This window comes from Kogia breviceps, chromosome 14 (assembly GCF_026419965.1).
Source record: "Kogia breviceps isolate mKogBre1 chromosome 14, mKogBre1 haplotype 1, whole genome shotgun sequence".
Classification (NCBI taxonomy): Eukaryota; Metazoa; Chordata; class Mammalia; order Artiodactyla; family Physeteridae; genus Kogia; species Kogia breviceps.
In genome coordinates, this window is record NC_081323.1 from 86,047,334 (window position 1) to 86,059,844 (window position 12,511).

At 44.6% G+C, this 12,511-nt stretch overlaps 1 protein-coding gene across 5 annotated transcripts in view; it reads right to left on the reverse strand.

Annotated features, from left to right (window-relative positions):
- LMTK2 (lemur tyrosine kinase 2) overlaps nucleotides 1–12,511 on the reverse strand; it is a 182,499-nt gene that overhangs the window by 72,999 nt on the left and 96,989 nt on the right. Inside the window, exon 1 of one of the 5 annotated variants that reach the window (XM_059036389.2) lies at nucleotides 9,182–9,578. The exons of 1 other annotated variant lie outside the window; for it this stretch is intronic. In XM_059036389.2, coding sequence (XP_058892372.1) covers nucleotides 9,182–9,263 — 82 coding nt within the window. In that variant the 5' untranslated portion in view covers nucleotides 9,264–9,578. Of the gene's footprint in view, nucleotides 1–9,181; nucleotides 9,579–12,511 lie in introns of those variants that run through there. 3 more of the 5 variants (XM_067012355.1, XM_067012356.1, XM_059036390.2) reach the window with 3 other exon arrangements.

The following is a 12,511-nucleotide window of genomic DNA, read 5'->3' on the forward strand; positions in this document are numbered from 1 at the left end:
GAAATTTTCCATAATAAAAAATGAAAAGAAAGAAAAGATCACAGCAAGTCTACAGCCCCCTGTACTTTCCAAGAGACTTGCCATTGGACATTTTATCTGAACTTTCACCAATTAAAGGAGTTGCCTATGATCCCTTTCAACAATTTCCAAAGCTGATAGGCCCCCTAAAATAATTCTCTCTAACTAGATCCTTAAGCTTACAAGGTTTCCCTCCTATTCTTAGAGATTAGGCTGCTCTTGGAGAGAGTCAATAAAATCTTTCAAATATCCATTGCTCTGAAAATAAAAATAACATCTTGCCAATACCATTATACCACAAGTGTGGGATGTGTAGTATTTACAATGGTATTAATAGGCGGTTAAAAGGTGGTCAAGTGACAGGGTCAAACATGCGCAGGGTCCGTCCAAGTCATCTGTCTCTTAGAGGCCCTCTGATCCTCCAAAATCTCTCACTCGCTCTCTTTTCCCAACACCTGGGATTAGATACAGGAAGCAGAGGATCAAACCCCTATAATATGGGACCTAACGAAACTTAAAAGCTTTTGCACAGCAAAGGAAAACACAAACAAGACGAAAAGACAACCCTCAGAATGGGAGAAAATAGTTGCAAAGGAAGCAACCGACAAAGAATTAATCTCCAAAATTTACAAGCAGCTCATGCAGTTCAATATCGAAAATACAAACAACCCAATCCAAAAATGGGCAGAAGACCTAAACAGACATTTTTCCAAAGAAGACAAACAGATAGCCAACAAACACATGAAAGGATGCTCAACATCACTACTCATTAGAGAAATGCCATCCTCAAAAAATCTGCAAACAGTAAATGCTGGAGAGGGTGTGGAGAAAAGGGAACCCTCTTGCACTGTTGGTGGGAATGTAAATTGATACAGCCACTATGGAGAACAGTATGGAGGTTCCTTAAAGAACTAAAAATAGAACTACCATATGACCCAGCAATCCCACTACTGGGCATATACCCTGAGAAAACCATAATTCAATAAGAGTCATGTACCACAATGATCATTGCAGCACTATTTACAACAGCCAGGACATGGAAGCAACCTAAGTGTCCATCGACAGATGAATGGATAAAGAAGATGTGGCACATATATGCAATGGAATATTACTCAGCCATAAAAAAGAAACGAAATTGAGTTATTTGTAGTGAGGTGGATGGACCTAGAGTCTGTCATACAGAGTGAAGTAAGTCAGAAAGAGAAAAACAAATACCGTATGCTAACACATATTTATGGAATCTAAAAAAAAAAAAAATGGTTCTGAAGAACCTAGGGGCAGGACAGGAATAAAGATGCAGGCCTACTAGAGCATGGACTTGAGGACACGGGGAGGGGGAAGCATAAGCTGGGACAAAGTGAGAGAGTGGCATGGACATATATACACTGACAAATGTAAAACAGATAGCTAGTGGGAAGCAGCCGCATAGCACAGGGAGATCAGCTCCGTGCTTTGGAACCACCTAGAGGGGTGGGAGGGAGATGCAAGAGGGAGGAGAGATGGGGATATATGTATATGTATGACTGATTCACTTTGTTATAAAGCAGAAACTAACACACCGTTTTAAAGCAATTACACTCCAATAAAGATATTAAAATAAAAACAAACAAAAAAGAAAAACCCTATTATAAATCTACCAGTAGCAGCAAGCAAATCCAGTGCCCAGATACTGGTTTCTCATATCACTCTCCAATAAAAGGAAGCTGCGTGAGACATGGCTGATCCTAGGGCTGGAGCAGGGAATATACCAGGTGAGCCTATAGCTTCTTAGAGCGCCAGAAAACAAGGAAGTGCTTTTAAAAAAAAAAAAAAGAAAGATGGACATATGTCTACAGGACACAGGAGCCAACTGAAAGGGCTCCCAGGGGCCAATTTAAGCAGCAAAATAAATAACAGAATTGAATTATAACCCCAAGTGTAAAATCAATATCCATGTGTCCATAGTGATACAAGTAACTGAATAAGGAAATAAACGGGGAAGAATAGTTAAATACCCTGTACAGAATCCCAGGTAACTGCTACCTCAAGGAGGTGGCATGGAACTCATCGCCAGCGTACGCGCAGCGCGGAGAAGGGAGGAAAGGGTGACCGGCCAGCGGAGAAGGCGGACACACAGCAACTCGGCCGGGGTATCAAGGGACTAGTAGTCTTGAAAGCACGTATCCTTGACATGATGTGATGAGAACAGCATCAACTCTGTGGTCCTCCTCTCCAAAACAGAGAATCCCAGCCTAACAGCTAGAAAAACACCAAACACGCACCAGCTGAGGGATAATCTACAAAACTCCTGACCAGGACTCCTCAAGACGTCAGGATCATCAGAAACAGGGAACAGACTGGAGGGGCCCAAGGAGCCATGACAACTAGACATACTTGTGGGATCCTGAACCAGAAAAAGGACATAAGGGAAACACTAAAGAAATGCGAGTAAAGTCTGGACGCTGCTTAGTAACAATGTATTAGTACCGGCTCCTGGTTGTTACCAATGTCAAAAGGGAAAACTGGGCAAAGGATACACAGGAGCTCTTTGTACCATCTTTGCAACTTTCCTGTAAATCTACATTTGTTCTAAAAGAAAAGTTTATGGCTAAAAATAAAAAAACTATCCATGGTCTCATTCCAGGTGAAGGACTGGGGCTGGATGAAGGTGAAGTTCGCAGGACAACGATAGGGTCTAAGCTGGCACCCCCTCCTTTTAACACACGCACGCTCTGGAGTACTGGTCTGGTGAACTCAGTTCTCCAACAGTTCTCTCAGCACCATCATACTTCAGCATCACCCACAAACTTCAAAACCACGCAAACACGAGAAATACTGAGGCAATGAGACACAGAGCTTACAATCCAGGTGAAGAGACAGGACTTAAAGAAACAGGTGGGACTTCCCTGGTGGCGCAGTGGTTAAGAATCCGCCTGCCAATGCAGGAGACACGGGTTCGATTCCTGGTCTGGGAAGATCCCACATGCCGCGGAACAACTAAGGCCGTGTGCCACAACTACTGAAGCCCACGCTCTCTAGGGCCCATGTGCCGCAACTACTGAGCTTGCATGCTGCAACTACTGAAGCCCACGTGCCTAGAGCCTGTGCTCCGCAGCAAGAGAAGCCACAGCAATGAGAAGCCCGCGCACCGCAATGAAGAGTAGCTCCCGCTCGCTGCAACGAGAGAAAGCCTGCATGCTGCAACGAAGACCCGACAAAGCCAAAAAAAAAGAAACAGGTGGTATTTGCTAAGTGCAAGTGGTAGGCTGGTACAACAAACGCAAACCTTTTTTGATGAGGCAACCCACCAGTAAATTTTCTTCTTAGTCCTTCCATTTCATGTAAATTTATTTACAAGTCATACAAATGCATTAGTGTACCAATACATTCTATCCCTCAAAAGTCACATAAGTCAAAATTTTTTAAGCGCGAAATGAAAAGAAATTAGAAAGTTCCCACGTTTTCATGCTGCGTCCCCTGGAACGTCTTGTCCCACAAGGAAACACTCTAAGAGTTCATCAGGGGTGGCAATCGCCAAGCCTGGGCAAGGAGAAAAGTCTTAGTAGGGAAACTGGGGCTGCAAAGAGGTTAAAAAAAAAAAAAAAAAAGACAAAGAAAGAGATGACAGCACTTAAAAGATACAAGGGGAAGAGTCCGGCAACTGCAAACAGAATATGGAACGCTGGAAGATGGAACTCTGCACAGGATATTTTGCAAACTATGAGCAGATCAATTTAGCTGTTAAGAAAGTGCCATGAGAGGGGGAAAGCAGAGGCTGCGACAGCAGAAACTCAGCTGCCATGACCTCCCTGCCCAAAGCTTCCCAAACTGGGGTCAGATGCCGGGTGCCCAGAGCTATTCCAGCTGCATCACAGCACCAGGTCGTGGCACATCTGTTTGAGGTGATGGGAATTTAAGCTTTTTACAACAAACATATAACACAGTAAAATGCAAAATCTGCCAAGCTGTTAAAAATAAAATGTTAGGTTTACCACCACCCCCGTGAAGCCCCAGGAAGGCGGAAGAGTACAAAGCGCTCTTTTGCAGTCAGGGTGGAGGGCAGCGGGTGGGGGGCGGAGGCTTTCAGAGAAGTAAAGGCGCTCACTGTGTTGTGTGTCTCAGGCACCTGCGACATTCGGCATCAGCTGTTCTCATGTTGCCCACGTGAATCACAATAAAGTCCAATGAAATCTGGAATCTCTGCACTGGGCTAACCTTTGCACAAAACCTTCTTTTGAAATGCTGAGGTTCTTTTTCCGATATGCCTGTTCTTTGTGGCAAATAACTGTTAATGCCAAGGCATGGTTCCGAATCAGTCATTTACTACAGCTTAAAAATCCTTCACTCCAACAACGTTTTGCTCTGACACAGGTTTTGCCACATCTCCTCAGCCTTCCTACAGCGTCTTCATATGAGGGTTCACAGAAAAGCAGGAATTCGAATCTAAAAACCACCCCAGACACAGTAGTTTGTTTTAGACCAGGAACGTTTGTCCAGCTTCTCCTTTATATAATATCCCTTTCCTCGTGTCTGAGTAATAAATTAAAATGTCAAAGAGTGAAGCACCGCTAGAGGACTGCAAAAATACACAATTTTAAAAGAGAGAGAGAGAGAGAGAGAGAGCGCAAGTCTGTCACATTCGTCTCTCCGAATGACATTTTCTTAGGGGAAGCCTCAGCCCTTTGCTGGTCCTACCACAGTCGGCGTGAACGGGGTGCCTTCAGGGACGCTTTCTGCGAGTATACAATTTTGTCTGGGATCAACCCAACTTACATTGCCCATGGTTCCTTCAAGCAAATTAAAACCAGCAATTGTTCACATGCAAGAGCTTTAGTCATCTCGATGTTCAAAAACAGGTTTATTATATAAAAGCAGACTAATCCAGATCATCTTAAAATTTTCTAGCATAATTCCCCAAGACTATGAATTTCAAGAAGTAACACTACCAGCTTATACATCATACTTCAATAAGCCAGACTGCTCTCTAAAGGATCTTCACCCATCATATAATTTGCTGTTTTGAGAAACGCAGATTTTTTTTTACATCCATAAGTTCTAGGCATTCCATGATAAGCAGCTATCATGGTGACTTCCTTCTTTGAAGCCATACCACCCACCACTAGTCAATTCTAGGATAACCCACCAAATTTACAAAGAAATCAGAAGCAATGAAGGAATCTATGTTGCCAAGGGCCTAACCTGTAGCAGACATGGCTATCACGTGACAGCAACCCCTTAGGTAAATATTACCATCATCCTTTTTTAATAGTTGAATTCCAAGAAGCTTGGAGAGGTCAAGGGACTGGGCACAGTCTTAAAAGTTTTAAAGTGGCCGAGGAAGGCCTCACACCCAAACTCCAAAGTCCAAGCTCTGGCCACAACGCCACTCCTCCTGTGACTGGTTCATGAATTTTACTCTCAACTGAGCTGAAAAGGTGGATTCTTTTTATATGTCCACCTACAAGGACTTCTTTGAGGACTAGTCTGTTTAACAGCTTCAGAACCCTGGCTATCCCCGACGTGACATTTACATTACAAAGTGTTTTTCGTTATACGTGCAGCCCTTCTAAGTGACACAGCCCACAGGAGCACAGAGGGCCCGAGGACTCAAAATTTCAAGAGAACTGCGTGAACGGTCAGCCATCAATATCAGCAAAACTGTAGAGATTTGGTAACTTCGATGCCCATCAGCTACAAAGCTGCTGGACAGATTTCCTATTACTATGCAAATGAACACACTTGGTTAACCCCAGAATATCACCCACTGAAAGCAATTAACAGCATTCCCAGTCTAAATCAGATCTCAAGCCTTAGAACCATATATCCTGACAAGAATTTGCATGGAAAGCTCTCAGAAGCTGTTAAAATAAACACAAAAATTCACACTTTAGAAAGCACTTCCTTTAACTTCAGAAATCTTTTTCAAGATACAAGCCTGTTTGCTTAATCTAAAACAAAAGCCCCGGTTTCACAAGCTGCTGTTTAATCAGTAGCTGAGTCCCACCGGCTGCACAGACTTCCGTGAGGTCCTTTATCTGGAACTGCTAAAAGCTTCCTCTGTACTCTGTGACCTAATATGCCACAGAACAATAGAAGTGAGTTTCCTTGTCTCACCACTATCCTAATATTAATAACAAGTTGGGGACTCAGAGGAATGCCTTCACACATACAACATCTTCCTTTATGATGTGAGTTCTGAGAATCTTACAAAAGGCACATAAATATTTGCCAAGAGAAGAAAGGTCCGATAACTATGATCTGGAGAAAAAGAATTTCTTAACTGTAATCTTAGTTTGGTAACTGAACTGTGTGTGCAACAGTGGACTTCCTCTCTTTACATAAGCTTCCTAAGTGAGGGCCAGCAGGATCTCAGTCTATATAACAAGGGCCCTTGCAGAAATACAGATTCTCAGGAAAAGACACCCCCCCCTCCCCAGGGAGGACATAAGGGACTCTCAGAGTGATAAAGAGATTCTCCCCCCCCCCCCAATTCAACCTAGAAATGCCTTCTTGCTTGATGGGCAAAGGCAATCCACATATTTACAAAGCTTATTATGACTGAATGGGTAAATATCGTTTTTTCAACTTTAGAACCTAGAAATGATTTTGGATGACAAAGAAACGTGGGATAAATGAACTTCGATTTAAATGCTGAATTTCAGTGAACTGTCTCATTTCCCCATGCAAACAGGCTGGCAAAGGATACAATTCAAGTCTTTTTTCCCCACCTACTGTTGATAAGCCATGCTTTCTCCAAGGCAGTATTAACCAGTTTGAACTTTAAGCAGAGTAAGGCCAAGGAGGCAAAGACCATATACAATGGATCTGCTCTGAATCTGAAAATGGCCAGCTCTCCCTTTGTAAGGAGTACAGGCCCCCAGGTAATCAAAAGCTTGAGAGTTGTTTTCAATGTTTAACTGCTCTTTTATCTACTATGTATGTTCCAGAGGGTTCCTCTTTCTTGACCAGCCAACTCACTTATCAGGATTAGCTCAAAGGTTTCTTTACTCTTCTTGGTCAAGAATCTACCCCCATTACCAGGATTAACAATCTCTTCCGAATGGGAATAAAAACTCCCAAATCTATGTGGGATTGTGCATCTTTTCCACGTAATTTAACCCTAGTAGGTACTTGTCATTCACAGGCCACAAGTCTCACCATACACCCTCCAAGCAATAGAACATGAGGGAACATCGACAAAAGCTGCTACAAGTCACCAAATAGTTCTTTACATTTTTTTTTAATGCCGAGATTTAATATTTCTATTTATGGATTTTCTTGATTGCTTTGTTTTACATACAACACTCCAAAAAAAAAACTTCAATTTTTTGATTCATACCTCCATGAAATAGTAAAAGAAGGGAATAAACACATTAAGAGGTTTATAGGGACTTCCCTGGTGGACCGGTGGTTAAGACTCCATGCTTCCACTGGAGGGGGCACGGGTTCAATCCCTGGTCGGGGAACTAAGATCCCGCATGCCTCACGGTTCGGCCAAAAAAAAAAAAAAAAAAGGTTTATAAGCAGACACATTTCCAAAGTTTCCTAAATAGAATCTGTTTTACAAAATATGTAAAACTTCAATTAAGAGCAAAGTCATCTGGAAACTTCTTGAATCCCTTTCACATATGTAATCTTTATCCACTATCCTATTCTAGTGCTAATTTTCAATTTCACTATGAATATGTTTCAATATCAACACCGACACGTTCCCCTACAGTCTTTTATAATTTCCCAAGTACGTTCTGTGACTCTTACCTGGGCTGCCTATACATTCCTCATAATATTCACTCTTCTTATCTATCAGGTCAGAAAACAGAATTCACCTTACACATATTTGATCTAAGGCAGTGGCAGAAATTTAGCAATACACGACATGGTACAATGATAACAGTTTATACCCAACTAAAGGGCACTCAATGACATAACCTGGTGTGTCTCTGGAAACAATTATATTTAGCTTCCATTGTAGATGTGTTTGGAAAATATGTCTTAACTAGGGACAGTACTTTCCACATTCTGCACCCAATTAACATCATTCTAAAATAACTCTTGACCTCAAGAGTATTCTAAACAGCTAATAAGAGACCTGAAGTGGTAAAGCAGAAAAATCACACAGCTAGGGCAATCTAAGACCTGGGTTTAAGTTGTGGCTCCTCCTAAAATTTAGCTGTGTCACCTTGGATAGGTCATTTGACCCCCAGGGCCTCACTATCTTCAACTGCAAAATGAAAGAAATTGGACTAAATTTTCTTTAAGGTCTCTCCCATCTCTAAAATTCCATGATTCTATGAAATTTCAGTCTCCCCTCATTTCAAAGATAAGCAACAGATGATAATGGCAAATTAGCCTAGATTATTTTTTCCTTAAAAAAAAATTATCCAACTTGAGATGCTTTCCTGGACTGAAGTTTTATCTGAGAAAATAAACCACAAACGAAAACGATGGGGAGAAAAAAAGAAAATCACACACTGACGTAACTAAAATAGAAACTTCAATCACCCTTGGGCCATTTTGTCAATAGTTATTCAAAGGCTGCTACTCTAATCGCTGGCTTCCTAAAGTAGAGATATTTATAGAGTGGTTTCCTTCTCATCCCCAGAGATTCAATCTGAATAAAACGCACAGCGTCTAAAATCAATTTACAACTTCAGAACAAGTTACAGGGAGCGAAGGAACCTCTGCGCAGCTCTCCAAGTCATTTGCATTTAAGTATGATTAGGGCTAAGAAACGGTTCTTATTATAAGATGTGAGAAAAGCACAGGAGGCAGGTGACATCTGGAAAAGGAAGCAGAACTGCCAGCAAGGGATGTAGGCTGAGGACCTTCAGGCAACAGGTCCAGAGCCGGTGCTGCAGTCTACCCCGGGAGGGGTCGGTCGCTGCCGCCCCGCTCGCAGTCCTCTCCAGCCCCATCCGCATCGCCTCGCCCCCGCTTCGGCCCTCGACAGGCAGCCCCTCCACACACACACACACACACACACACACACACACACACACACACACGTCCCTGCTGCAAAATCTCCCTAATCACTCGCTTCCCCGGGCCTCCCGCCCCGACAGGCCCTCCGGATTCCTCGGCGCCGAGGACGGACCGGGCCTACAGCCTCCTTCCCAGCCACCCCCGTCGCAGCGGCCCCGCAGCCCGGTCCCCTCAACCCCGTCCCTGCCTCGGGCCCGCTCACCTGCACCTGTTTGCGGAAGTGGCGCGGCCCCGGCACTGCCGGCGGCCAGGAGCAGCAGCAGCAACGGCGGGGGCCCCGGCATCTCGCCCACGGCGCGGCCCCGGAGACTGGCTCTCGGGTTGCCTTCCGTCCGTCCGTCCGTCAGTCGGTCCTGCCTCCCTCCGCTGCCTCAGCGGCACCCGCGCCGGCTGCTCCTGAGCACACGTCGTTTCGGCCAAACCTCAGCCCAGATCCTGGTCCGCACCCACCGCTCCAACCACAGAAACACCATCCTTCCCGCCCGCCCGCCTGCGCCGCCACCGCCGCCTCTCAACAGAAGCAACGGCAGCAGCTCTGCGGAGCCGCGGGCCAGTGCAGCCGCGCTCCCACCGCCATGATGGGCTGCGTCATGTGACGTAGGGTGGGGGGCCGGGATGCCGTGATAGACAGCCCATCCCGCCAATCGCCAGCTCCACACCCACCTGGGAGGCCCCGCCCATCACCGTGTCGGAGGGAGGGTGGCCGCCGGTGCGCCCCCTGCAGACCAAGAAGTGCGTGAGCAGCAGGTGATGCCAGCAATTATTTTACAATTTTTTTTAAAAGGGAAGTATAAAGAAGACAATGAAAAGCATCCAGAATCCATTCTGAATTTTTTTCTCAGTATTTCAAAACGTGTAAAAATAGGTCTGTTTTGTCTTCTGCCTTTTTTACTTGCAACAGACGTTTTAGACTCTTCTTAGGTTGACCTATCAGCCACCAAGGAGCTTTGGGCTTTTTTATTTCAGTTCAACAAGAATAGAATACCTCTCCCCTTGCACCCACTAATTCAGCTCCTGAGCTCAAGCTGTTCCTCTTGGCAAGAGTGCCCTTCCTATCCTTTCTTGGCCACCTGGCAGACTCCCTTTCCGCCGTCGAGACTCACCTGAAGAATGATGTCATCTAAGAAGGCCTCTCCCAACCTCAGGAGAAATGACTAGCAACTCCTAAGGTGCCCCTCCCTGTCCCTGGACAGACTGCTATCCCAGCTGCCATATTTTACCGTTCCTGTGACTATAAGCTCCCTAAGAGCAGGAACTGTGCACGTGTCAGCTGGGGGCAGCTCCAGTAGGAATTCTCCAAAGCAATGGTGCCTGGTCCTGGGTGCCCGCCTCGTCCCACCAAGTGACAAGACCCAGCCAACAGGTGAGGAGAGCATCCTTCTGCAGAAAGGGTAGAGAAAAAAATACTTGCCAGGTAGAAGTGACATTGATCAGAAGCCTGGAGGCTGGGAAAATGCTGGGCTCTTCCGGAGAATGCACTCATAGCCCAGTTTGTGCATGAGAGGGACTGTTTTGAACCTTATCAGATGGGGCAGCACGGGGGAGCCTCCCCAATTCTCCAGACTCCCCAAATGTCCATCCCAAATGCCAGCTCTCTGTGGGGGGCTAACCCCGTGTGGACACATGGACCATGCCCAGGGGATATTTGTTGAATGATTAAGGCAAGCCAATAAACACCTAAGTAAACAAATAGCTGGAATGTGTTAAGTGCTGGGTTAAAGCGTATATGGCTGTCTGCTGATCTCTATGTGGGAAAGGGAAGGAAGGCAAAGGTCTGGAAAAGAGACACAATCACCCTGTTGTGCTTCTCCTTGGATCGGGAAGCTCCAGACTTTGAGTTTAAGAAAGCCAGGGAACGCTCACACTGTTTCCCGTGGGGAGTCACTGGATCTGTGTGCAGCAGTGCTGGCCCAACCAAAGCCCTGACTCATAATCCTTGTGGTTGTTAATCATAATTACAGTGAGCTCCAATGACCACATGTCAGACCACAATCCCAAAGCAGGTTTCGTTATTATTCGACCAGCTGAAAAGTTTTTTTAAAAACTTTTTTCCTTTCCACTTCACAGAGCAAGGGTTAAGGTGCACATTCCTCAGACGGTGTCTAATGGAAACCTTTAACCTACCACCTACCTCACTGCTCACACCTTTGCCCAGAGCGTCTCTTGAAGACTTCCAGTTAGAGAATTTATAAAGCAAATAAGAACCTGTTTGCTTTGTTTAGTTTCCTCTAGGAATCAGAAAACAACCTTTGGCACAATTTGGGATTAGATCCCTAAGATGAGAAGCAATATCTTTCAGTGTTTCTATAGCTGTTCTCACCTGTGCTCGGCCTTTTCCAATTTTTCTTACCTGCCAAGCCATCACTTGGATGATTCTACAGGCATTGTCTGTCCTGCCAGCAAGCTCTGGCTGAGGGCTGGATTCAAGGGAAATGGATTCAGTTTAGTACTGGATGAGCATGCATCTCTGAGAATCTGGCACTCAGTGAGTACCCTAAATGTTTGCAGGGCTGAGCTGGGTCAAATGGGTGCATCTGTGAGGGTCCTGTCAGTGGTATACTGGAGCCAGCTGGTACCAGCTTGTGAAAGCCAATTGCTAAACCTTCAGGAATTTTGCACGCCAGCTGTTAGACACAGCCATTGTTGAAAATTAATTTATATAAACTTGCAATTAAATAAATTATATTAAAACAAAAGTAATAAGGGGAAGCATTTTCAGAATGGAAAGCAATGAGAAGACTAGCAAAAATTGTCAAAATCAACTTCTTCAGAACTCTAGAAATTAGCCAAAGGTTTGCAACAACACAAGGAGCATTTATTAAAGAAAAATGGCTGACCTCAGTGAGAGCTGTGAGCTTTGTGGTGTGTTCACTTGCTGTAGCCACATTCTTCTCTCCCATCTCCATGGTAGCCTTGAAAAACATCAGCCTCACAACCATGGTAGCTGTGAAAATGAACAGCCTAGCTAAGCTACTGGAGGGGACAGAACAGGTTTGGAGCTCTCCCGAAAGCTGCATCCCCGGAAAACTGTCATGATTTGACCTGTCAGGCAGCTCCCTAGAAAGGCATTATTCTCAGGATTTGTCTTTATTTGACAGGATTCAGAACTCCCTTAGTGCAAAAGCACTACCCCCAGTTTGTTGAAAACAATCAGTGGCAATTGTTTAACATTGCAGCTTCCTGAGCCAGAGACACCAGATGGCTGATTGAAAATGTAAAAGAAAAATTTAGGAAATGAGGTGCCAATGGGCAGCTGCTTTGGAAAATAGTCTGACAGTTCCTCAAAATGTTAAACGTAGAGTCACCATATGACCCAACAATTCTACTCCTAGATATACACCTAATATAATTGAAGACATATGTCCACGTCAAACCCTGTCCACCGACATTCATAGCAGCACTATTTATAATAGCCAAAAGGTGGAAATTACGCAATGTCCATCAACTGATAAATGGATTAACAAAATATGGTATATCCTTGTAATGGAATATTATTCAGCAATAAAAAGGAGTGAAGTACTGATGCATGTTA